General features: G+C 32.2%; 1 protein-coding gene and 1 pseudogene across 1 annotated transcript; both read left to right on the top strand.

The window, feature by feature from the left end:
- Positions 1 to 1,522: 1,522 nt before the first annotated feature.
- Positions 1,523 to 8,657, top strand: LOC149561948 (4-hydroxybenzoate geranyltransferase 2-like). Its single transcript, XM_089825473.1, has 8 exons — positions 1,523 to 2,008; positions 2,941 to 3,076; positions 5,043 to 5,164; positions 6,655 to 6,724; positions 7,043 to 7,192; positions 7,301 to 7,436; positions 7,603 to 7,699; positions 8,347 to 8,657. The coding sequence occupies exons 1-8, from the start codon at positions 1,596 to 1,598 to the stop codon at positions 8,414 to 8,416; spliced, it is 1,194 nt and encodes a 397-aa protein (XP_089681599.1). The 5' UTR covers positions 1,523 to 1,595; the 3' UTR covers positions 8,417 to 8,657.
- Positions 8,658 to 15,309: 6,652 nt separating this feature from the next.
- Positions 15,310 to 26,689, top strand: part of LOC149561949 (chaperone protein ClpB1-like) — a 40,711-nt pseudogene continuing 29,331 nt past the window's right edge.

The raw sequence follows: 26,689 nt of genomic DNA on the forward strand, positions 1-26,689 counted from the left end.
AGGTGCAGCTCTTGATAGAAGCGCAGGTACTGGGAGTAAGACCAAGGCTAGCACCAAGAAGTTAACTGTTGGGGCCCCTTTAGACATTGTTTAAATTAAAGATGTTGCTGAGAAGATGGACTAGCTAGAGATGAAGGTTGTCGAGGTAATCAAGAAAATGGGTTAATTCCCCTTTGTTGTACTTGTTTTTGTTTCGACTATTTGGTTTTGTCCTCTGTTTGTTTGTTTGTCTTTCTGTAGCTATAGCTTTTTTTGGGTGTTGGCTATGTCTCTTTTTTCCATGATGTTTCTCTGGGCTTAGTGCTATATCTCTAGTATCTTTTGTTAAAGGTTTCAAGGCCCCTTCAAAACTTGTTTTCCTAATCAAAAACATATATTAAATCATCAAGACAATGCATTTTTTAAAGAAGTAAGATTGTCATAAGCCAATATTTTATTTATTTAGTTTCTATTGATTTAATGATATTTGAAATGTCATAATTATCTACTAGCATGTTGACCTCAAGTTTAAACAAATGGCACTGAAGTCCAAATATAAGGTGGGGTGGAACTTGAATTAAGGATAACCATTGACCACCTCTAGCACACAATTCCCCTTTTAATTATTGTGGTTATCTTGTTTGGCACCGCTAATGACATTGGATGTTGCAATAATCCCTCAATTTCTATGAAAAAGACAAATGAAGCAGATGAGACATGAACCTTTGACAATAAAATGAGAAATATGTCATTAAGCCACCATGTTAGGTGATGAAATTGTCCATCATAGTTTTGTGCTTGAATACTTATTCTATTTTGAGTCACATGCATCGGTATGCGAGCCATTGCACTCTATTTTATAGGATGAAATCTTTTCCTTGACTTACATTTCCAAATAATGATATAGCTTCTTTGTCAGTAGAGTATTATAGGTATCTTACCAATTCTGACGTTCCTTTGAGCACTTTTATAATATACATCAGAAACGAAATTTCATCATTCGATACCAAATATAAACTTTATTTTTTGCATGAACCCTTCCCGTTTCTTTCACGGACCTTTCAATAATCCACACGTCAAAGAAATAGATGAGTCAATAAGTCCAAAAGACTTATCATTTCCAGTCAAATATATTAGTCTAAAAACGTGTTTTGAAACTTTGACTTGATCGAATATCTGAAGCCCATGTGCTGTCTATTCACTCAACCACTCCCCTAATAAGTCAAGCCCGACGGCTGTCAGAGTCTCTGACCGTCATTAATTACAGACGTACACTTGATATTTCAATATCATATAGACGAACATTTGATATTTCAATACATAATACAATTATTATATAGGTAGACGAACATTGGATATTTCAATACATAATACAATTATTGTATAGGAAAGTTTGAATTCCGTGCACGATGCATGACGTGGGATTTCGATGGTATAGGAAATCTGACAGTCTCTTTGCTTCATTCAAAAAAGGCCGGTCATTCATCCTCTCTATCCTTCCAAAGAAGCTTATTTAAGGCGCGGCTCATTTGCTTTCTTCTTCATCTTCTCGTCTTGTTCATCCCCTCCGTCCTTAGAAAGAGAAACTCATTCGAGTTCCAAAAGAAAGGTTGGGTATGGCTCATTCACTGATTTCTTCATCTTCTCTTCACTCTGCCTATCAGAGAACACCCATTTCAACTGCATCTGTGAAATCTCACCATTACAGGGGACCATCAGTAGCGCTAAATCTGAGAAAAAAGTATGGAATGGTCAATGGTGAGCAAAAGGTTGGAGAGTTAGGTCTGAAGCCTTTGAGTAGCCTGCATTCTTTGAGATCTAGAAATAGATCATGGCTTCAGAACCAGTCCTCCACTGCTCTCTTCTCTAGTTTGACAGAGAATGTGGTAAGTGAAGATGAGTTGGAATTTGAAGAGGAACAGCTGTCATGGATTGATTATTACCTTCCAAAATGGTTGGTGCCGTATGCCCATTTGGCTAGAGTGGACAGGCCTATTGGAACTTATTCGCTTATGTTTCCCTTCTGGTGGTAAGTTCCTTTCTTGAATATGATGAAGTTTTTGTATTATACAAGATGTACGAGTGCTCTATCTATTATTTATTGTTAGATGATATTTAGGTCATGAAAATGTGTTTTTGGTGTACACTGTGTAACTTGGTATGACATCGTCTTTCAGTCTATTTCATATTTAAAAAATGAGTTTATATTTCATATAAATTTGTGTTAGAGTATATTTTATCAATTCATCTTTTTGTTTTTTTGTTTTTGAAAAGTATATCTATTATTAATATTTATTCATTTGAGCATCAAAATTAGATCAAGAAAAGTTCTCAATGAACCAACACTCTACAAATCACCTATGAAGACCCAAAGTCGCCACTTAGAAATCCACTTTTATTGAGAAACCACCACTATATTAAAATTTTGAAGAACAATAGTCACAACAAGGAATTCAATATTAGATGTCTCCATGGGGAATCCATCATCACTAGGGAAACCCAACATTTGGGTTATTAAACTCAACCCTTTGGGCACTAACCCATCTATTCTAAGGGTTTGTGAAATATAAGTATTTGTATCACCTTCACTAATTATGATAGAACTCTAGAGAGCAAGTTGCATCTTTAGAAATATAATTTCATTACATATATGTTATTGGGCTTGGGAATTTGTCTTAGCTATATGAAGAGGAACTTCATGACATATTAAAACTTTTAAAATTATTTTCCAAATATTTAGTACCATGAGCTAGAGTCCTCCTTTGACTAGAGAAGGTTTTATTTATTATTATTATTATTATTGTTTGTGCTCTTGTTGACATTCTTTAAAGTTACTTGTGATGGATAATATTGTAGATTTTATTAACTATGATATTTTAAATATTATATTTTTTTGATTTCTCATTTACAAGATTATGCAACATGTTGTCATCATCATCTAAGCTTTCTCAAATTCATTAGGTCTATTTGTTTTGCTGCACAATCTGGAAGTCTACCCGATCTAAGGATATTGGCATTGTCTGGAGTGGGATCTGTGTTGTGGAGAGGGGCGGCTTGCACAATCAATGACTTTTTTGATCGTGATATTGATGCAAAGGTTTGTCTTATTATTTTATAGATTCAATCTTAATGATGGAAATGTGTATAATTATGACTTGATTAACAAATTATGGTGTAGGGAATAACATATGCTAGTGATCACTCAATGATAGGACACTTGTTATAAAAATTTTTAAATGAATAATTACAAGACAGATAAAGATGCTTTCAAATCAACAAATATATCAACAGTTCCAAAAAAAATTGTGTTTATGCCCCTTCTAAAACAAAATTCTAATAAGCAATTTAAGAAAACCTATCCTCTTTATATTAAATAGACATGCCTAGTTTCAATTTACATTATCACATTTCCACAATCCATTTCATTGCAACAATTTGGTTTTTGGATTCGATGACAAAAAAAATACACAATCGAATCTAGAAACCTAATTGTTGTGTATTTTCAATTTATTTATATATGTAAATGATGTAAATGGATTTTCTATCTAATAATGTATTGGAATTCTATTTATATATATTCCTTTGTCACGTAATTAGTTTGTTCTCTTTGAGAAATGCAAATCTAGCCAAGATTACATGTTGGTATTATAATTAATTTTGTTACTTATTAACTAAACATGATTCTCAATTGCCAATAAAATATCTTTTCCACTACTATAGAGTGGTTATGATTCCATAGTGCAAAAAATTATGAAATATTATTTTACTTTTCATGTTCTCTTATTACACGTGGGAGGTACACTTGGAAACAACTCTTCTAGTGTGATTTTTTTTTTTCCAACTAGCATGCCTCTTTAATATTAACATTTGAATTCTTATTCTATGTGGCATTTTACTTTATTTTAAGAATATGTGCAAGTTTGTACTTTCTTAAAGGAATCATTTTGAGAATGTTTTATCTTTAGCTAAGTACTAAAATGCCTTTGTCAAGTCCCAAAAAAATGTACTATATAATTTCCTTACAAGTTATGCACTTATTGTAGGACTCCTCGAGACTATTCCTTAGACCTTTTATCCTCACCATGATTCTAAAATCTACCTTCCAATTCATTTGAATACTTTTAGGGTTCAATTAAAGTTTATTAGTATCAAGATGTGAACAATTGAAAAAATAGAGCTCCAAATAATCAAATCCATAATATAATAGCTAAATATTGAGTCACAATTGTTTGAATTAAACAAGTCTATTTTTATTGTATTATCATATTTTTGCAATAAACTATTCAAATATTTATTTAGAAGATAATTGACTCAATGATTTATATATTCATGAATCATTTATTGATCTATTTAGTTTTCTTGTAATGTCTTCTTAGGGTAGAAGCATAAATGTATAACCCACTTGCAAGATAGGGTGTAAATTCATGTTGTGTGAAGTAAAATAGTTTTGGTACTTCTAAATGAAGGCTTACCTTCAGCAAAAAAGTCATCATTTATTTGAAGATATATTTGATAGAAGGTTCTACTATTAGTGGTGGAAGGAATTTTTTTTAGTCAAAATATTAATTTGAATGTCCTCATGGGCTGAAAAGTGGGACACATTATAGAATTCACATGTTAGTCTTCCTTTTTATTGCTATTTAATGCACTACTTTAATTTTTTCTATCTTCATATTTCATGTAAAACCTTTGCACCATTACATTGACATTTTGACAGACATGTACTATTTAATGTTTAATCTTTATAGTAAGATTTTTTTTTAAAATTCTATTAGTATATACTTCTATATTAAAGAAGATTTGAATTTAACGCCTTCTTGGTTCCTACAACAAGGAATGGAAACTTATTTTTACTTAGCAAAAAACTTTAATTATTGACCAAGAAAATAATACAATAATTGAGGACATTATTTTGAAATAAAATGAAAGATACACTATAATGTAATAGAATTTTCACTTTATGTAACAAAATGTTTTATGATCTCTGACTTTAATATTACGAAAATTGTGGATAATGAATTTTCTTATAACTAAATTTTCAAACTATAATTTATGTTTTGTAGATGCGGCGCACTCGATCTCGACCACTTGCTTGTGGTATGGTAACACCCTTCGAAGCACTATGCTTTTTTGGCCTTCAAATCCTTTTAGGAGCTGGAATAATGCTACAGTTTAATACTTATAGGTATGTTTCTTAAGGTTTTGCAATTTTGTGACAAAATATTAAATGGTATTCTTCAAATTATAGTTTAGACTTTATCAAATAAATTTAAAATATCTTACCTAGTTATCAAATTGAAGTTGTGATATTTTCAAGGAGCTTGAAAAAAATTATTAATAAAAAATTGTTGACTTTTCTATCACCATTAACCCTACCGGTTAAAGTGATGCAACACACAAGTATATCTACACACTAATACATTACTACGAATGGAACTAGATGAAATACAAAGATTTTTTAAACTTGCCAATTTTACACTCATCAACTATCCCTCTAAAATGTTCAACAACTTATTAAATTAAAAACATCATGCCAAACCAAAAAAATAATATTAAATTTTCCTTTTTTGAAAGATTTTTACAATTCTTGAAACAACCTCTTAAAAAATCTTACATCAACCTTTAATTTGAAGAGAGTCTATTTTGATTCTTATTTGGTCAATAATAAAGGTGTATTAAATATCCCACCCAAGAAATAACAACATTCTACTATTTTCTTCAAGAAACATTTCTTTCTCTACTATTATCTTCTCACTATTAGGTTCATACTATTGAAAGGAATGAATATTTTTCTTGGGTTTCTTTGTACCCACTTCTCCTAAACTTAGTTCTTTTCTTAATCTTGATTAGAAAACTTTTCAATTCATCTACTTTTAATAAAAACTTATCTTCCATTAAATATTTGATAAAATTCTTCATTCATCTACTTGAGTGCTAGTGCTAGAGGTAAAATCCACCTTGAAATGTTATTTTCAAATGATGGATTGAATGTATGATTTATCGTGAAAGTATGGATCTTGAATGTAGGCGTGGTTTCCAAATGAGGTGAGTAATCTCCATTTTATGCTGATTTTGCAAATGATTTTGAAATGGAATGACTACATTTGGATTGGAAAAATATTGGAAACTTCTAGATAAGCTCAGGATCTAAGAAAAAACTTATTTGGTAAGAGACTATCTCAACCCTTGCTTGGGTAAGGTATGACGTCAACCCTTGCCTAGGTGTATTCCAAGTTAGGATTCCCTCTAAGATCTTGGGGGTAAAGAAATAACAATTAGAAATGAGAATTTTATTAAAAAGGGAAGTTGTTTTATTATAAATTCATCCATGTTCTAGGAGGTCACTTAAATGAGGCCTAAGAAGTATTTAAAGCTTCCAAATTAATTGGTGCTAACTTTTAAGATGGTACACACACACACACACACACATATATATGCATATATTTATTATATATTTTAGTTTTATATTATTTGGAACTTATATGAATTATTGATAAACTGATCTAATTTTTAAGATTTATGTATGCTATAAGATTTATTCTTCATGTATTAGACCACATCTTGAAGCTAAATACAAATATACCTTTAAAAATTCAGTTGATATAAAACAAGTTATATTGTTTTTGAGACATTTTCTCTAACATTATTTTCATTTTCTTCTCTTTACATTTACAGTGCCATCTTGGCAGCACCATGGCCACTGTTGATTACCATATATCCTCTCATGAAAAGAATCACATATTGGGTAAGAGATATCTGACTAATATGCGTGGTTCAACAATCCAAATAATATGACATTGTTAAGAAAAGAATCTATTTTACAATCTTATGTTTATGTCTCTCTCATTTCATGTATCTTGGTTTTGATCTCTTGATTTTTTTAAGCTCATATAAGATCAGATAGATTTATATATTTGAATTAAATTTGAGTTCAAAATATTTTTCTTATACATAAACTATAAACCTATTTGGGATCATTATTTTTTTATTTGTTAAGTGCATTGATAAACCAATGCCACAACCACAATCTAACCAAGATGAATTTTCAAAATCTTATTTGTAGCCTCAAGCATATCTTGGATTTTCGTGGAGTTGGAGTGCTTTTCTAGGGTGGGCAGCGGTAAAGGGTAGTCTAGACCCAGCTGTTTGCTTGCCTCTCTATCTAACTACAGCATGTTGGATCTTTGTGATTGACTCTATCTATGCTCATCAGGTGAAATACATATTTATGCTTGTGGAATATATTAATGATGTTCTTTGTTATACTGAATCTTACATTATAGTTTGTGCATGCTTGTTACCATTTGTTACTTTTTTAAAGGACAAAAGATTTGATGTTAAATTCGGCGTCAAATCAAGTGCATTGAAACTTGGAGACCAAACAAAACCTGTTGTTACGGGACTTAGTACCATAGTTATAGGTGGCCTTATACTTAGCGGATACAATACCAGTATTGGTAAGTATTTATGAGGAGTTGCATGTTTCTAAATCTAAATAATGTTAAAAATATTAATTAGTTTTCCATATTGTATACAGGATGGCCTTTTTGTTTAATTATGCCAATAGTAGTTGGACATCTTGCAATGTTGAAAATATTAATTGGTTTTCCATATTGTATACAGGATGGCCTTTTTATGTAGGTATGACAATGGCAGTTGCACAGCTTGCATGGCAAATTATAACGGTGGATCTCTCAGTCCCTAATGACTGTATGGCAAAGTAAGTATTAATAAATTATTATTGTTATTTTTAATATAATACTAATGACCATACATCATCATCAAATGATTTTTACTCTATGCTGGTCTACCTTTATTTAATATGTTTTCCAATACTTTGTATGCTTGTATTTCCCTTGTTATATAGTAGTATTTTGCTGCAATTTGAAAAAAATTTCTATTATTTCATATTATAATTAGATGTACTTTTGTAACATCAATGTATCATATTTATGATATTTCCTATACTAGTGATGTAATACCCCATCAAGATACTCTTACATAGAGTCAACTAGCTATTTAACATTTTGTATAAGGCACCAACTTATCATTATCGTGGTTGGCTTCTTCAAAAAACAAAGAATTAGAGTATTTTACATTAACTTTTAATTATTATTTTTTACTAATATTTAAATTAATCAAGTGGTAAGACTTTATTGGGATTACTATTTTCATGCATTGATAAATTCTATAGAATTCAATGTCATATTATAAGTGAGTATACATTGCATAGTACAATTATAATATACAAGTACTTCGTTGTGATATATTTTCCAAGTATTTTTTTTATCAATCAAGTTGTAAAATTATACTAAAATTATTCATTTATTATATATCTCTTCTGATACGTATGTTTTTTTTGGACAGGTTTATCTCTAATAAATATTTTGGAGCTATTGTGTTCACTTCAATTTTACTTGGAAGATTAGTTGCATGAAGATAATAGGCTATTTTAAAACTCAAAACATGTAATGTACCAACAAAAATGATGGAATCCTATAATTTTGTTTGGTTGTATTAGATTTTTATATGTAGTAATTTTATTTTATTTTGTGGGGAGGGGGACTATATTGTAGTATTATCTATTGGTGTTTAGAACTCTTTTAGATATACTTCTCTATAGTAGACTATATGACTATGTTACATAAAGATTAATAAATGTGATTCAGTTATATTGATTTTTGTAGCTTCACTTAATTTATACTATAACCATAGGATGCATGTTCTTTCATTTTGACACAATTCAACAATATTATTGGTAATGAGTATATTCTATTTGGTCATGATTTGTATGTATCATTTCAATTTCATAGATTGTTGGGTAATTAATATTATAATATATTTTTTCTAGGTTAAAAAGATTTTATTAACAATTAAGAAAATATATGTAATTCCTCATCAACTACCAAACCAACCTAAGCCTTATCAAAGCACCATACTAACCCTACAAAACATAAATTACATACATAGTTTTGAATTAAACCATACTATTTCCATTTTGATAACCTGAAAACATATATTTTCCCATCTTTTACTTAGCTTAAGCTTGAACAAAATGGAGTAACTATTACAAGAACCAAATAACATGTTTGATAATTGCAAGAAAATACCATTCATAACCAAAATGAGTCATGAAAAAAAAAAGATTTAATTATAGGCGGACAAAAATTTCTCATAGAAAATTGACTCAAACTAGTAGATGTGCTTTCCTTTGAATATGGGAACTTTCAATCTAGTCTTCCCCTCTAGGGAACCTAACATGAAAATGTAATAAACTAACATTATGGAAAATATTTTAAAATATATATATACAATGCATCTAACATTATATTTACCACATGCTTCAAGCCTCATAAGCCAAATGCATTTCATTATATCCAAACATAAATGTTGAACATCATTAAATAGCATGGTTTTCTTAGGTTCCTATATGTCATTAGTAGAAATTATTAATATAAAAAACTAATATGATAATACCATAATGAATCTATGAACAATTTTCAGTATGAATGAATTCATTCGATCAAACATCATGTAATCATATGATCAAATCAAGGACATTCATCCTTATCAACTTCTTTCTTTATATCTCATGTAATCATAGATACATGTTTACATTGAAAATTACATGTAATCATTAAGTCAAATAATAATATACAATGAATAATGGAATCCATTTGGCCACATAAACAAGAATTTATAGAGAGAGAAATGAAACACCATCCCATCTCTTGAGAACAATTAGGAGAAAAATACTTCATGGATGAAAAATTTTCAACCCAACTAAATAGAACCCTAAGTCCTACTCTCATGAACTAGGAAATAAAAGAAGACTCTCACACCACATGTGCTGTGCATGTAAGGAAAAAATTAACGAGCCATCCAAACCAAGCAATAGCATAGGAAACCACATGGGTACACAAAAATATAACATAGAATAAGCTCAAAGTAACATTCTATACTATAGGAGATAATATACCATACACTATGGGATCTTAGGACAATAAATGGTTTAATTTCATATTTCCAACTCTTGGATCCTGTAAATAGTCTCTTTATACCCAATGCCCAAGTGGATCTCATGTTGAATTGACTACCTCTAATGTAGATAAGACACGCCTCATCAATGTCCTATGTATATATGTATGTGTGTGTGTATGTATGTATGTATGTATATACATATACATATACATATACATATATGTATATATAATATGTATATGTATATGTATATGTATATGTATATGTATATGTATATGTATATGTATATATATATATATATATATATATACATACATATTATATATATATATGTATATGTATATATATCTATATATATTATATATATACATATATATATAATATATTATATATATATACATATACATATATATATATATATATAATATGTATATGTATACATATATATATATATATATAGTATACACACACACACACACATATATACATATGTATATATATATATATATATATGTATATATACATATGTATATATATATATATATATATATATATATATATATACATATGTATATATACATATGTATATATATATATATATACATATGTATATATACATATATATATATACATATGTATATATACATATGTATACATATGTATATATATATGTATACATATATGTGTGTGTATATATATAATATAGATACATATATGTATACATATGTATACATATATACATATATATATATATATATCTATACATACATATATATATATATATATATATATATATATATATATATATATATATATATGTATGTATGTATGTATGTATGTATGTATGTATGTATGTATGTATGGGCCTTCTTTAACCCATTATTATCTATACATGCACTCTAGGACATGGGCAAGAAAATTATAATTTAATTTAATGTGAAGTCTAAACCCAATTCAATTATTAATTTGCCGCGTGATTAAAAATTCAAAATGGGTTACCCTAGAATGACCACTTTGGTCCTTGGAACTCATTGTGAGCCACTCTCTATGTCATGCTCCTAGAAAACCCTCATACACTCTAAATATAGAATCAAATAATGAATAAATTAATTAATCTTAAGTGAAAAATCATAATAAATTAATCCAACCAAGTAGAGTTTGGAGAATAGCCATAGAATAATTAATGGGATCCAAAATTCCAACATAACAAAGAAGACATCAAATTTAGATAAATATTATAAAGAGGATCACACATGAACTCACTCTAGGTCCCAAAACATATTCATAAGTCTACATAAAAAATAAATCATGTATAAGTCCTCTTTTGGATTTATTCCAATAATTTAGATATGTAATATCTCACTAATTGATTAAATACATGATTTGGCTCTAAAGGCACTAATAAACATTAGTAAAATAAAGTCATGATCACCACATATAATAGATCAAAAGAACCACATTTAAAAACAAGTCAACATTAAACTAATTTTAGTTGAAGAAGGTTCCAAGAAGCACAACTAGGACCCACATTGTGAGGCCTCACCCTGACCCATCATAAGATAGTTATTTATTTGTATTTTGGACACTTTATATTTTGAGATCATGTTATATTTTAGAATTATTTGAACAATGATTCAGACTATTCAATACCACGTGATGATTACTTTATGATTCTTATTTATGATGTTTGATGATTATTCATATTCATGCACTAAGTTGTTAATTCTTTTGATCGGTATGGAATTGTAATTTTATACAAATGCTAGATAAGTAGTATTATGAGGTTAATAAATAATGTACATGGGTATATCATGGTGTTTTTAATTTGGTAAGTATTATTTATGCACATTGATTTGAAAATGGGAAAATGTTATTTCAAATTTGATTGAGAAATAGTTAATGTTGTGATATATAGATATATATATATATATGTTATTATTATCTATAAAGGTAGATATGTTTTTTCAAAATCATGAGTGAAAGTACATCAAGTATATTTTATTAGAATAAATTGAATATTTGAAAAGATAGTTATTTTCTTAATTCAGCATAATCAATTTCAAGTTGAAAATTCAATTTAGTTCTATTTTTAATTCAAGTTATTAAATCCATTAGTGCATTTGGTTTATAATAAAAGATGATATTAGATTAATTAGTTTCATATAATCAAAATATATATGACATAAAATAAGAAAAGTTAAAAAAATGGATAGATTATTCAAGTAGAAAAAGACAAGAAAAATTGTATTCATGAGAAAACTTTTAATAGAGACCTACATGTCTCCATTTTTGTATAGGAAGGAGAAATAATTCTCTAAAAATAAATTGCATAGAGTAATAAATAATAATCTAAATTAACTCTTAAATTATCCCATAATATAGGTAGGTGTGTGTGTGTGTGTGTGAAAAGTACCTTATGGGTGGGATACCCATGCATGGCCCACCAACCCCTCTCTATTCATAGTCATGCATGGGTGTGTTTTCTGAAAAAAAAATTATAATTGTTTTGGGGGACCCTTAGTAGTGCCCACCCCTTTCCTACCCTTCCATATGAGCGAAAAAGGTTCTTAAACTTCCTTTGCAACCTTAATTACACAATTAGGCCCAAATTTTAGGACAACATAATTTTTCCCTAAAAAATAAATAACCATAAGAATATTTATTTTAAACAAGCATATGAAAACCACAAGCCTTTGGCATACATAACGGAACCCAAAACTCACCTTCATACTTCTAAAAAAAATGAAGGAAATATTACAACTATAATAGATCAAAGGAATAAAATTTTACCCTTGAAATCATCAAAGACAATATATCACAACTCAACTTAAATATTTAACCTGTAATCAATTTAGTTAATAGAAACACACAACTAAAGGATGATACATACCAACATAATGAATAACACTATAAATGATATAATTTTCATAATTTTACTATAACAATAACAAAAATAAAAAATTAACACATGGTAATTATCATAAACACATACTGACATTATAATAATCAATTCAAGATAAGGACGATAAAATAAATATATAAATTTTCTTTATTTACTCGATAATCAAAGACACCTAACTTACAATCATTCTGATTAATAATATACATTCAATGGAAAGATCTAATATATTAATTCACTTACTCACATATCATAATCACCAAGTCAATATTACCAATTTAAACCTAAGATACCCATTTTCTACACTTCTTATGGTTCATAGACTCCAATATAACACATAAATAACTTTACTATCAAGGATAACTTTAAGAAACCTCCTCCCTAAAAATTTATAAATTCATGGAGAATCCAACATTGGTTTAAGGGGAAAAAACTAATTGCTATTGGTTTACAAGATATTATTCTTTGACCATAGTTAAATTTCATAAAATGACACAAGTGTTCCCATTTAATGGAAAATAAATATATTGTGTAAGCAAAGTTTTCCCTTCTAATGAGAAAAAAAAATATAATGTATTGGTAAATGTGTACTTTAGGACACATAATAAGGTCATATGCAAATGATGTGATTAGTAAATGAACCAACAACTAAAAATTGATCATATAGTTATCAAATTGGTTGTCAAATTATCAAAATATTATGATTAGTATTAAGCTAAGGATTGATAAGAAAGTTAGGTATCAAAATGATGTCCCCATGTGAAATGCCCTATTTCATTTATGGAAGAATGGAAATTGGTTGAAAAATATTCTTTAAAATGAAGACATCATGATTTCCATTATCAAAAAATAGTCAATTTCCATAAATGGGATTATTTGTGGTAGAGGGGTTATCATATGAAAATTTAAACTCTATTGTCAACCTCAATTTGAATTTGGACGAGGATGTAGAGAGAAGTGATATTATTACTGGGATTATGGAAGCTTGATAGGATCTATTTTCTAATACTAGGGTGTTAACAACCAAGTCATGTTTCCTATTGGTGTCAAACACTAAGTCATTTCCTTGGAAAAGTTGGTTGGTCATCACTATGACTGAGTCATCCAATGAAGGCCAAATAATTTGAGACTTGTTTACATTTTAGTTGAGTCAAGGAAGTCTTAGGTTGTCGGCAACCTAGTATGGACCGAGTTCTAGTTTATACAGAGTAAAGAAATAAGATGTCAAGCTAAGAAGAGTTAGCTCATGCCGAACATATAATTAGTGTTGAGAATACAGAAGACAAGGGGCAACATTAATATTAGTTATGATCCAACATCAAGGTATTAAGTGCTGAGTAAACCAATTTTAGCATATGTGTTTGTGATAGAACAAAAACTTATGTAAACTACGTTGGGTAACTTCTATATGTGATTTAATGATTGTAGAGATAACTAAGGATTTGTTTACACATGTTGTCAAAGGTCATTGATCCTGATGAAGACAATGTAACCAATCAAAAAATGGAAAAAAGGGAGAAACAATGATTATTTATTATGATCTAGAGCCTTCTCTAGATGGTTATTTAAGGAGGCACTAGTACATTTGAGGTCATTTTTCGACCAAAATTTTTGACCATTTATTAAATTGGTCGGTATGGAAAGGGAAAATATGGCTTTTTTAAAATCTATGCCCGTGTTGGTCAAAATTTTGACCAACACGAGCTTAATATGTAAAAGGGGCAAATGTCGCCCATTTCATTGATTCTATTCAGCTTCAACGCGCGCGGGAGTTGAGGAACCAAAGCTATTTGGCCAGAGATCTGCTCTGATGGGTGCATTGATCTTGAATTTATTTCACTTTTTTTCTATTACCATTCAGTTCTAGAGAAAATAGCATCAGGGTAGGGTTTACATTTGTTGGGAAAGACCTACATTGCACGATGTGAGCTATGGGCTAACTGGGGCTCGATTTGTTAAAATAGTATTGATATTTAGTTTTTGGCAGTCGATGCATTTTATAAAGAGTTAAATTCATTATGATGTAATAATTTAGAATTCCTAAATCATTGGATAACGTAGGTAGATTGGGGTTTCGTCCAAAAAATTTAAATTTAGTATTATGCTATAAGATACCTCATGTGTTGGTACCTGATGTTGAGACTTACATGTAGGCAAGTGTCTCGCAGAAGAGTTATCACATTCATATGACAAAACAATGAACCATACTGCAGCTCTTACATCTACCAGATATGGTGTTAGTAGAATGAACATGCTCAAAGCTTGCTTCTCTCGAGAAGTATTGCTTATGAAGAGAAACTCTTTTGTCTACATATTTAAAGCAGGACAGGTGAATCACTTGGATCCCAAATTTGGGGAGCTCAAGCATTCCTTTTATTTATCTTATCAGAGAAAGAAGAATGAATCCTGACAAATATATAATGCAAATTGCAGTTATTGGAGCAATCACAATGACGCTATTTTTGCGCACAAAAATGCACCAGCAGAACATTACAGATGGAAATCTATATATGGGAGCTATGTTCTTCAGTCTAGTCCATATGATGTTTAATGGATTTCCAGAAATGTCAATGACAGTTGGCTGCCTTCCAGTTTTCTACAAGCAAAGAGACCTCCTATTCTATCCAACTTGGGCTTATGCATTACCAGCATGGATAGTGAAGATCCCACTATCTTTTCTAGAAGCATTGATTTGGGTTTCAGTTACATACTATGTTATTGGCTTTGCACCAGAAGCTGAGAGGTAACTCTAAAACTCTGTATCTTTTCTCATATGCAATCTTGGATGCATAAAAGTCATTCTAATCCACTCACAAGAGGTTTAATAGTTCTTTGTGAATAATATTGTTTCATAGATGTGAGAGAAATAATAAGAAATATAATGATTTTAATCTTAACTATTATACATCACTTGCTGTATTTATAATACTGTATTGAAGTGATTCTTTTCAACACCAACATTCCATCTATGGTCAAGAGATGGACAGAATAATTAGTTCTTCAAATTACTTTACCTAAACAATACTAAGCTTGGGCTTCCTTAATTTAAACAAAGCACTTAGTAATGATCTTCATGATAATTTCAAGAACACAAAAATTGGTCTGCTGTTGTAGCAGATAATTTGGAAGCTCACAATGTATTATTTGCAGCTCAATTCTACCTCTTATTTACCAAGCTCAATGATCCTTACTTATTTGTTAGAAATTGAGTGTAGAAAATGTTACACATTGAAAAAAATAGATTCATGCTGTGTAGCTCATGCTTATGATGCTTTGTACTCTGCTAGCTAGTCAAATTTGTATCCCCCACAACAGCTAGTTTTGGATTTTGTAAATATTTTATTTTAATTTCCTTTTAGTTATGCAATTAGAAACATGTGAGATGAGCAAAGAGATTCTTTTTTAACTTTGAATTCTATATAGAAGTGCGCACAAACATGGCTCAGGTTTGTTAGGCAGAGGTGAAATCAATCTTGACACTTAATAGTTTCTTCCTACAAATCACCATCTGCTAAATCTTATCAATACATATTTGGGCCTTGAACTCTGAAGTGTCCTAGTTTTTCTCATTCCAATGTTTCTTCCATGCAGACGACAACCAGCATTTCAATGCAAACTCATTTTATTCAGTTATCTACGATCATTTTGATGTTATTTGAGAAAACAATTTTACTTTTTCCCCCAAAAATTAACTTGTTGAAACCCGTCAGCTAAAAGATCTTTGTTCCACAAACTGGGAAGGTAGATAAGTGTTGATTTCTATTAATTACAAAACCCTCCAAAAACCACTACAAGAACTATTCACTCCATTGAATTGATTGTCTCCTTGAACAACAATAGACAAAAGACTCCACAAAGATTGTTTGTGTTGTTATGTCATCGAATTCGCGCACAACATGCCGATGTATGATAAACATCTTACAAAGCTAACCATGTTGATGATATTTCAGTTATAGTGCTAGCTCAAAAGTTTGTATTACATGTTCAAGAAGCCATCCTTAAATTTCTTTATGGCATAAAAATGGGTGTGGGGAGTATTGAGTGGGTATTGGAAGGGAGTGACAAAACAAGAGTTTGGGACAATATTTTTTGAAACTAGGAGGATGCTTTAGTATGTCATGAATGCATGTGTTGTGATTCTATTTCTCTAAGTGAAGCCTACATTCAAGAAGCTAGCCACCAAAGGTAGAAGACCTCTACGATCACTACTCAACATCTTTACTTACTAAGATATTATATGATAGAAGAATTAGTCATGTTGTTTGTATACAAATAAACCAGTGGTCATCAACCTGTTAACCTTCTTGGACTATGCCCTTTAAGATGAGATGTTGTTAAATCTTCACTAATTTTGTCCATGAATTGATACTACTTAAATAGGCATATTCCTTTGTCTATGGGGAACATTTAAAGCAGACAACCTTTAAAAATCATTAGTCCCACATATTTTGGCTGATTAGGAATATAAGCACCTTCAATCATGTAAGGGAATGGACTCACATCATGTAAGTCTCAACATCATGTATATCCCGGTTCTCATAACCCTGCTCCACAAGAAAATCCCCCCAGCACTGCTTTAATCAAATGCATTAGGCGCGCATAATCGAGACAAAAGAAGAAAGGAGATTCTCATTTGGTTGTAGATCATCTTATTCTAGGATTATTGGAGGATTCACAGATTGTGGACAACTTTGAAGAAGCAGGCGTGAGTGCTTTGGGTGTTAAATCTGAAATTGAGAAGCTGAGGGTAGAAGGAAAGAAGTCAGAAACTACCTTTGGTCATACAAACTTCCAGGCTTTGAAGATCTATGGGCTCGACCTGGTGGAACTAGCTGGGAAGATTGACCCAGTTATTGGTAGAGATGAAGAGACCAAGAGAATCATCAGACTTCTGTGTCGGAGGACGAAGAACAATCTAGTGCTAATTGGAGAGGCTGGTGTTAGAAAGACTATTGTGGTGGAGGGATTGGCTCAAAGGATTGTTAGAGGAGATGTGCCAAGGCAAGTTGTTTTCTGCTAAACAGGTTCTTATTTTTAGCAATTCTGAAGTAAAGAAAAAGCTTAATAAGAGAGGAACATTTGACATTTATGCCAGTCTTTTTATTTTTATTTTATATACCCTAGGGCTTCCTGTAGGATAGATAGTAGTAAGCATACATTAGTACTTGCAGAAGGATTTCATAATCTATTTTATGTCAGTTATATTATTGTTCAAACTTTACATTCAAATTTTCCTTTGGTGGCAATATATACGTTACACTGTTCTACATGGCACACCTCTTTCTAAATTAGCAATTGATAGTTCAAATGATGCAACACTATGCCCCCTTATATATTACTACAAGCTTAAATTAATAACATTGAAGCAACTTGCACAAGCTATTCTAAGCTCTAGATATCTGGTCAGCATGATTCCTTGTGCATTTTAGTTAAAGATTGGCATGTGTCCTTGTAAACTAGTTTTCCCTTTGTAAGCTAACATATAATAAAATGTTGATGCTTGGGAATATTTAAGTAGTATTAGGATAGGGACTGGCATTCAATTGCAATTTTTGCAGTTGGTTTGGGACTTCATGAATTTGCACTTTGACATTCATAAAATTTCTTTGGAATGTTGTAGTAATTTGCTAGAATTTAGATTGATAGAATTGGATATGGGAGCCCTAGTTGTTGGAACAATGTATAGGGGTGACTTTGAAGAAAGACTAAAATCTATTTTGAAGGAGGTGGATGAATCCCAAGGAAGAGTCATTCTTTTTATTGATGAAATACATTTGGTTCTCGGTGCTGGTGAGTGTTTTTTTTTTATTGTTTTCTTTCTCCATTTGATTAAATCTAAATATGTATCATTATAATTAGTTGTCTTCAATTTGACAAAGGGGGTTTTTCCTAGGACATGCTGAGGGTTCAATGGATGCTACTAATTTATTGAAACCAATGCTTGCCCATGGCCATCTGAGGTGTGTGGGAGCAACTACACTGGACGAGTATCGAAAATACGTAGAGAAAGATGTTGCATTCGAGCCCCGATTTTAGAAAGTTGGCCCTTGATTAATTTTATTGGTGCATTTTATTTTTAGGTCTGTATCACTGTAGGATCACAGATCACCTTGTGAGTAGATTATCTCAACAAGTGTCTTTGGCAGGTGTATGTGGCTGAACCAAGTGTGGCCGACACAATTAGCATTTTGCGTTGTCTAAAAGAAAAATACAAGGGTCACCATGGTGTGAGGATCATGGACAAAGCATTAGTGGTTGCTGCCCAGTTATCGAGTCATTATATAACTGGTAAGTTCTTCAAATAGATATTCATATGATTTAAGTGGTGATAGAAAAAGATGACATTGTGTGGCAGCTCTTTAGATACGAGATTTTATCGTAAATGGACAGAATTTTGATTTTAATTGAGTGATTGTGTATAATTAATTACTTGATTTTAAAGTATAAGAAGTTTGTTGAAGCTTGAGACAATAAATTTCATTGAGTAGAATGCAGACATTTTGTGGGCTTTGTGAAATTGATTAATTATTGTTTTCTTGTTTGGACTATGAACAGACCGGAATCTTCTTGACAAAGCAATTGATCTGATTGATGAGGCATGTGCAAATGTGAGAGTGCAATTAGATAGTCAACCTGAAGAAATTGATGCACTTGAAAGGAAACAAATTCAATTAGAAATTGAGCTCCACGCTCTTGAAAAGGAGAAAGACAGAGCAAGCAAGACTTGGCTTGTGGAGGTTAGTATGGAGATCTACCTTTCTTTTAAAAAGATTGTTTTGCTATTAGCACCTACTGCAATTAGAAATTTGGAAATCCTTGTGATGCTATAACTGTCTATTTTTCCATTTTCAAAATTGAATTCTATTTTCTCTTTTTGGGATAAGGAGCTTATTTTAGTCACATATGATCTCAAGGGGCATTAACCATCATATAGGTTAACCATTTGCAAATTTTATAGACTCCTGTTCAAATACTACACTTTATTAACAAGAACAGATTTCCACAATCAGTCATAGTAGAGAGATGCATATTCTGGATTCAAATTTGTTTTATCTCCTATAGCTCTTCTCATCTTGATGATGGATCACTAAGTGTGATTCGAAATGTTGATGCAAAAATGTGGCACACAATCAAATCCAAAATATGCATCTCTCTGGTACACTTTACTTTCAGTTGTATTTTATTTTTAAGAGTGCTTACAAGTTCCATCGTTGCCTTATTCTTTATTTATGAATTGTGTTTTTCATCATCAAATGTTTTGGTGTCTTGAAATTCATGTTCTATGTCATTAGCCCATGTGAAATGACTAATAAGATTGCTCATTTCAATTTCCAATACTAAAGGTTCTTACTCTTCTGAGTTACTAGAGTTGAAGAATAAGTAATCTTTTTTTCACTAGGGTGAATTTCGCTTGTTCGCTCTTGTTATGAGAAGCATCTTTTGACTGTTTTATGCCCCATACCTCCCATTTCATGTATGTCTGTTTCTTTTATTAGAAAATATCTAGAATCATAGAATGACTTGTCTGTCTTGGGTTTAACTGTAGCACTAATTATATTTTTATTAAAAAAATAATTTTTTCTTTCAAATGATTTCATCTCTTTGACTTGAAGAAAATAACAGCCTAGTTCCAAACACTACATGGTTTTCTTAGCCTTTGATGAGTAGTTGCTGATGCACAATGAATTATGGAAAACAGATGTCTGGCACCAACCACAATTTCATTCTGAAAAGTGAAAATTATTAGTTGGGCATGTATAATAAAGTTTCTTGTCTATTCATTTACTCTTTTATTTTTGATTAATAACTTACTCATTAAAAATTATGTAGATCTTTCACCTCCACATTTTAGCCCTCTTGTGATCTGTGTCTTGCAAAAGTGCCTTCGAGTTGTCGAGTCAAGTTCCAAAAGTCAAAAGCTTGCCCACCGGACAATGATTTCATTCTATGTGGCCAGTGTGATGAACTTTCTTTTGCAAGCTCAGGTGTGTATCTGTTCTTACTCATATAGTTCATTCTGAGTTTGAAGTCAGATCCTGATGTTGACAAGTGGATATTTCCTCTAATAGGCTAATTCAAGGTCATTATCTTTCACAATTGTGACTACTTTGCTTCCAAAAATCAATCAAGTATATCAATCTGATCATGGTTCAGAAGATTTTCTTTGTGAACGGAGTCCATTGAGAAGTTTGCTTCATTTTTCCCAAGGCATATTATCCAAAGAGCAAGTGAGATCTAGTTTGGAATAAATAGATACTCACTTTTTGGGTAAAGGCAATCCTATTGTTCAACGATCTCTTTCCCAAGTGCTGTCACTTGTAGAGAATACAGATTGTGAGAGGAAATCTGGTGCAACAATTGCATTTGCATCCTCCATAGTAGCTGCAATGCTAGAGGAAATAGTGGAAAACTTTCCTTCCCTTGTTACATTATGCCATAAAGTGTTTGGAAAGAACTTTTCTATCTTGTTGGCTTTGTTGTGTGTGCACAGAGATCTTTTTGGTAGAATTGCTGAGGCCTGGGATGATTATTTCTTATTGGGTCTGAAGCTTGCCAAATATTTTTATCAGACAAGTAGAGATAATGGTAATCTCCAAGTACATCATGTTGATAAGCAAGACTCTTCTTTGGATGATGGGTTCAAATTTTATCAAATGAGACATAAAAGTACAGAGAAGCAGTCACTGTCTGTTTCCATGGGTGGTGGATGTTCTAATGATTCGGCTACTGTAGCTTTTGTTTCTTTTATCCAATCCATACCATTCTCTATTTTGTTTATGTTAAGTGCAAATTGTTATCAATCAAAACTTTTGAGCTACGTGTACATGAAAGCCATTCTGGAGGCAAAATTATGTCAAGTTTCTTTTGATTACATTAACATGCTACAGTTGATTTTGCATTGGATTTTACAAATAGAATCATCATCGAGCGAAGAGGCAGACTCAAAAGAGCAACTAGAAACTTGCTTTTCTCTCTTAAGGCATCTTCTGATTCATGCTATAGAGGGATTTTGGAGTTATTATTGTACGGATAGACTTGATGCTAGTTTGGATATGATGTCTATTGAAGAAATCATTCCCACAGTTCTAGGTCATCCTGTAATAAACATGTTTATGCATAAACGGATGTGTTGTTCGGTTTCAAAGAATACCAAAGGCTTAGAGAATTGTGATATAGAGCATGAGGACTTGCATTGTGATCAATGGCAGACAAAAACTGATCAACCAAATTGGAAGATATTTCTAGGTCTATGCAAGGATAAGCTTCATGTATTTGATAATGGCATACTCAATTTATTGATGACCCTAATGGAGTTTGTGTCTTCCCAGTGTAAAATCAATCGAGGTCACACCTTAAATTAGTGGGAGTCATATTGCAAAGTCATTATAGCATCTTCCAAACCTCTCATTATGCAGTCATTTGCAGTATTTAAAATCAAAATTTCTAAAAGAATGAAAGGAAATTCTTACGAAATATCTCCTTTACCTTCATTTTATGTGCTTTCTATGTTAAGTCCATTTGTATCCCCTTTCAATTTACTTGAATTAGTGCATTGGTTATTTTTCAATGACATCTATGAGCATAAGGAAAATGCAACCTCTGTTCCACACCCAAATATCTCTTATTTGGATATTGGACTATATTTTGGGACTGTAGCTTTTGATATGTTCCATGCTTATTTGAATCAGGCTAATGGAGATGCTTGCATTCAGAAGTTCTTTTGGGACTTGGAAGGTCAAAATATTGATCAAAATTTAGTTTCATTCGTGATGCTGTGAATTTAAAGTGTTCTGCACTCTCGCTTTATATATTAGTTTTGTCTTTTTATTGATGAAAGCCCTTGCTAGGTTATGTTTAATTTAGACTGGATGGTGATGGATATTTTACATTAAAGTCACCTGGGATTTGTACATGGGTGTGCCCAATTGGATATGCTGCACCAAGGACCAAAGTAGGTTGCAATATGTTTCTGATTTTAGCACTTTAACATGTCTCTTGGTGATTTGAACTGATGGCTCTGTCATGTGTTTGAGATTAAAATGGTGGGTATATGTTTAATCTAGTTATGTACCGTATTGCCTACCAGCTTTCTTCAACACACTGCAAAAGTTCTTTAAATGGCATTCTCTACTTTTTGTTTTCTACATGTTTTGAGTTTTTTGTTTTTGGTGGATTATTGTGAAAGGAGATTCCTCCCATTATATTGAAAGAAAGTAATTTGATTACAATGAATTCCTGTAATTTGGCTAAGATCATGATGCGAATGCCTTGAGTGATGTCTTGCAGTCTTTTGATCTGATTAGGAGAAAATAGATTTCATTGAAGTTTATAAAATAAGCATTTGTTTGCATGTTATTTGTTGCCAGTCTTTTCATCAGAGTGATGCATGCATCATGTCTTCACTCTTGCTTGTTATTGCAATGCATCCTCAACCAAGCCTCCTTTTGAATCTCTTCTCAAACCAGCAAGTGTCGTCAATGCCACAAACCTATAGACTCGATTCACTATGTTGTTGATCACTCTTCTACCACATTCAAATTTATTGAGTGATTTGTATTTTGTTTAGTAGATGTATTCCTATTTTAAGCTGTAGACAACGAATCAGAAATAGACTTGGTGAGCGTACTTCAATTGTCAGCTTGGCGAGCTGACTTGGGGAGCCGGCCTGGTGATCTAACATGGTGAGTGTGCTTAAAGTGGCAACTTGGTGGGGCAAGTTGGCAAGCCGACTTAGTGAGGCCACTTAGAGACGCGACATGGCGAGCTGACTTGGTGAGAAAGCTCGATGAGCGGACCTAAAGACTGACCTTGATGAGGCACTTTGGTGGGGTGACTTGATGACCGAACTCAAAGAGTCAACTTGGTGAGCATACTTTAATAGTCGACTTGGTGGGGCAAGTTGGTGAGCCGACTTAGCGAGTCCACTTGGTGAGGCGAGAGGTGAGTCAACTTGGTGTGGCGACTTGGTGAGCTGACTTGGTGAGCGGACTTAAAGACTAACCTTGATGAGGTGCTTTGGTGGGGTGACTTGATGAGAAAACTTAAAGAGTCAACTTTGTGAGCGTACTCAAACAATCGACTTGGTGACATGACTTGGTGGGCTTGGCAAGCCGACCTGGCGTGCGTACTTGAAAAGTAGACTTGGTGAGTTGACTTAAAGAGTCAACTCGTTGAGGTGACTCAGTGGGGGTGACTTGGTGGGCTAACTTGGAGAGTTGACCTAAGGGGTGGACTTGGTGAGCGAACTTAAAGAGTTGACTTGGTGAGCGTACTTGAATTGTCAGCTTGGTGAGCTAACTATGGGAGTCGGCCTGGCAAGCCGATATGGCGAGTTGACTTAAAGTGGTGACTTGGTGGTGCAAGTTAGTGAGCTAACTTATCGAGGCCACTTGGTGAGGCGACTTCATGAAGTGACTTGGTGAGCTGACCTACTAAGTGTACTTAAAGACTGACCTTGATGAGGCACTTTGGTTGGGTGACTTGATGAGAAAACTTATAGTGTCAACTTGGTGTGCCGACCAAGTGAGTTTACATGGTGAGCGAGCTTAGAGAAGCAACTCTATGGGGCAACTTCATAAGCACACTGAGTGAGCCCACTTACTGGGGCAAGGTGGTAAAACCACTAGGTGAGTCGACTTCGTGAGCTAACTTAATGAGTCAACTCATTGAGGTGACTAGGTGGGGGTGACTTGGTGAGCTGACCTGGAGAGTTGGCCTAGGGGGCAGACTTGGTGAGCGAACTTAGAGAGTTGACTTGGTGAGTGTACTTCAATTATTAGCTTGGCGAGCTGACTTGGGGAGTCATCCTGGTGATCTAACATGGTGAGTGGGCCTAAAGTGGCAACTTGGTGGGGCAAGTTGGTGAGCCGACTTAGTGAGGCCACTTAGAGACATGACATGGCAAGTTGACTTGGTGAGCAAGCTCGATGAGTGGACCTAAAGATTGACCTTGATGAGGCACTTTGGTGGGGTGACTTGATGACCGAACTCGAAGAGTCAACTTGGTGAGCATACTTGCACTAGTGCATTTGGGTTCATTTTTCGACCTTCATTAATCAAATTTTTGACCCAAATTTTGACCAAATTTGACCAACCCATTGGTCAAAATTTATCTGGTCAAAATTTTGACCAACTCACTGGTACATGATTTGTCTCAATCATATAACTAATTATATATTTTTCATATTAGTTACTGTCAGTTTTTTTTAGGCATTCTATAAAACAGTTCACATGCCTTGCGTATGATATGACATTTTGCATGCATCCTGCACTCTCTCTCATCCGGCTAATGATGGATTATGTAGAGTGGTCTAAAACCATGATGCTAAAAAACACACAATCAAATCCAAAATGAACTTGCACTACAAATGGATTGTGGAAATCTGATATTGGTAAAATTGCATGCATGTCTACCAGGACAATCACAACTTAAACATATATTTGTCCTAGTAGACATGCATGCAAAATTAACAATATCAAATTTCTACAATCCATTTGTAATGAAAGTTCGTTTTGGATTTGATTGTGTGTGTTTTTTAGCATCATGGTTTTAGATCACTCTCCGTAATCCATCATCAGCCGGATGAGAGAGTGCAGGATGCATGCAAAATGTCATATCATATGCAAGGCATGTGACTATTTTATAGAATGCCTGAAAAAAAATTTACACCTACCTGTTGGTAGAAACTTCTACCTTCATTGGTCAAAATTTTTGACCTTCATTGGTCAAAATTTCTACCTTCATTGGTCAAAATTTTTGACCTTCATTGGTTGAAATTTCTACCTTTAGTGGTTGAAATTTTTGACCTTCATTGGTCAAAATTTCTACCTTTATTGGTCAAATTTTTTTCCTTCATTCGTCAAAATTTCTACCTTTATTGGTCAAAATTTTCTACCTTTATTGGTCAAAATTTCAACCAATTCTTGGTAGAAATTGCACCATGGCTATGGAGGTTTTTCGACCAACGTATTGGTCAAAATTTTGACCGAATTTTTTTTGACCAATGGGTTTGTTGAAGTTGGTCGAAGTTTGGTCGAAAATTGGGTCAAATTTTTGACCAATAATGGTCGAAAAATGGTCTCAAATGTACTAGTGAGGGTCTAAACCCTAAATCAATGTGTGTGCATGAGAGACAAAGGAGAGATTGAAGAGATAAGTGTATGAGCAAAAGGCGACTATATTTGATGATTTGAATTAGAGATTAGATAGAGAAACCTAGTAGTGAAGGAAATAATAGAGTTTATCAAATAAGGAGATCAAGTTAGAATTGGAAAAAGATCATTAATCTAGAATTAGAGTGCTAACCAAAGAATCAAGTACTGATAGATTCTAGTAATTGAATTAGTGTAAATCTCTTAACAAAGTGGTCCTAATAGGCCTATTCAAATCTCCTAATAGTGTTCTTACTTAATTGTAAGTTTAAATCATTTAATCAAGGTAAATTGAATAAGTCTCGTAAGCTCTTAGTAGGGAAGACCCTTCATAGAGAAGATCAACAAAAGTGATCAAACATTGTAGCCTAAACATGCATACTTTATCGCTATAGTTGTGAAGATTTATAGGTGTCATCCCCACCCCAATTTTAACTTCATCTTAAGGGATTTCTGGGTAACAAAATATTTTTTGTTATGTGTTTATATTTATTTTCATGTCTATGAATGTGATAGATAGTTAGATCTATTTCAGTTTATGGTTATATGAATAATGATGTTGATGTGAGATGGGTTAAAGTTGAACACATTAGATTTGTTTCAAAGAGTTAAAAGTTTTTATAGATCCTCATTCACTCATATATGAGTATATTACTTTCCCAATAGACTTCCAAAAAT

This window comes from Cupressus sempervirens, chromosome 4 (genome assembly GCF_028749045.1).
Source record: "Cupressus sempervirens isolate cs-2001-9-10 chromosome 4, ASM2874904v1, whole genome shotgun sequence".
Lineage (NCBI taxonomy): Eukaryota > Viridiplantae > Streptophyta > Pinopsida > Cupressales > Cupressaceae > Cupressus > Cupressus sempervirens.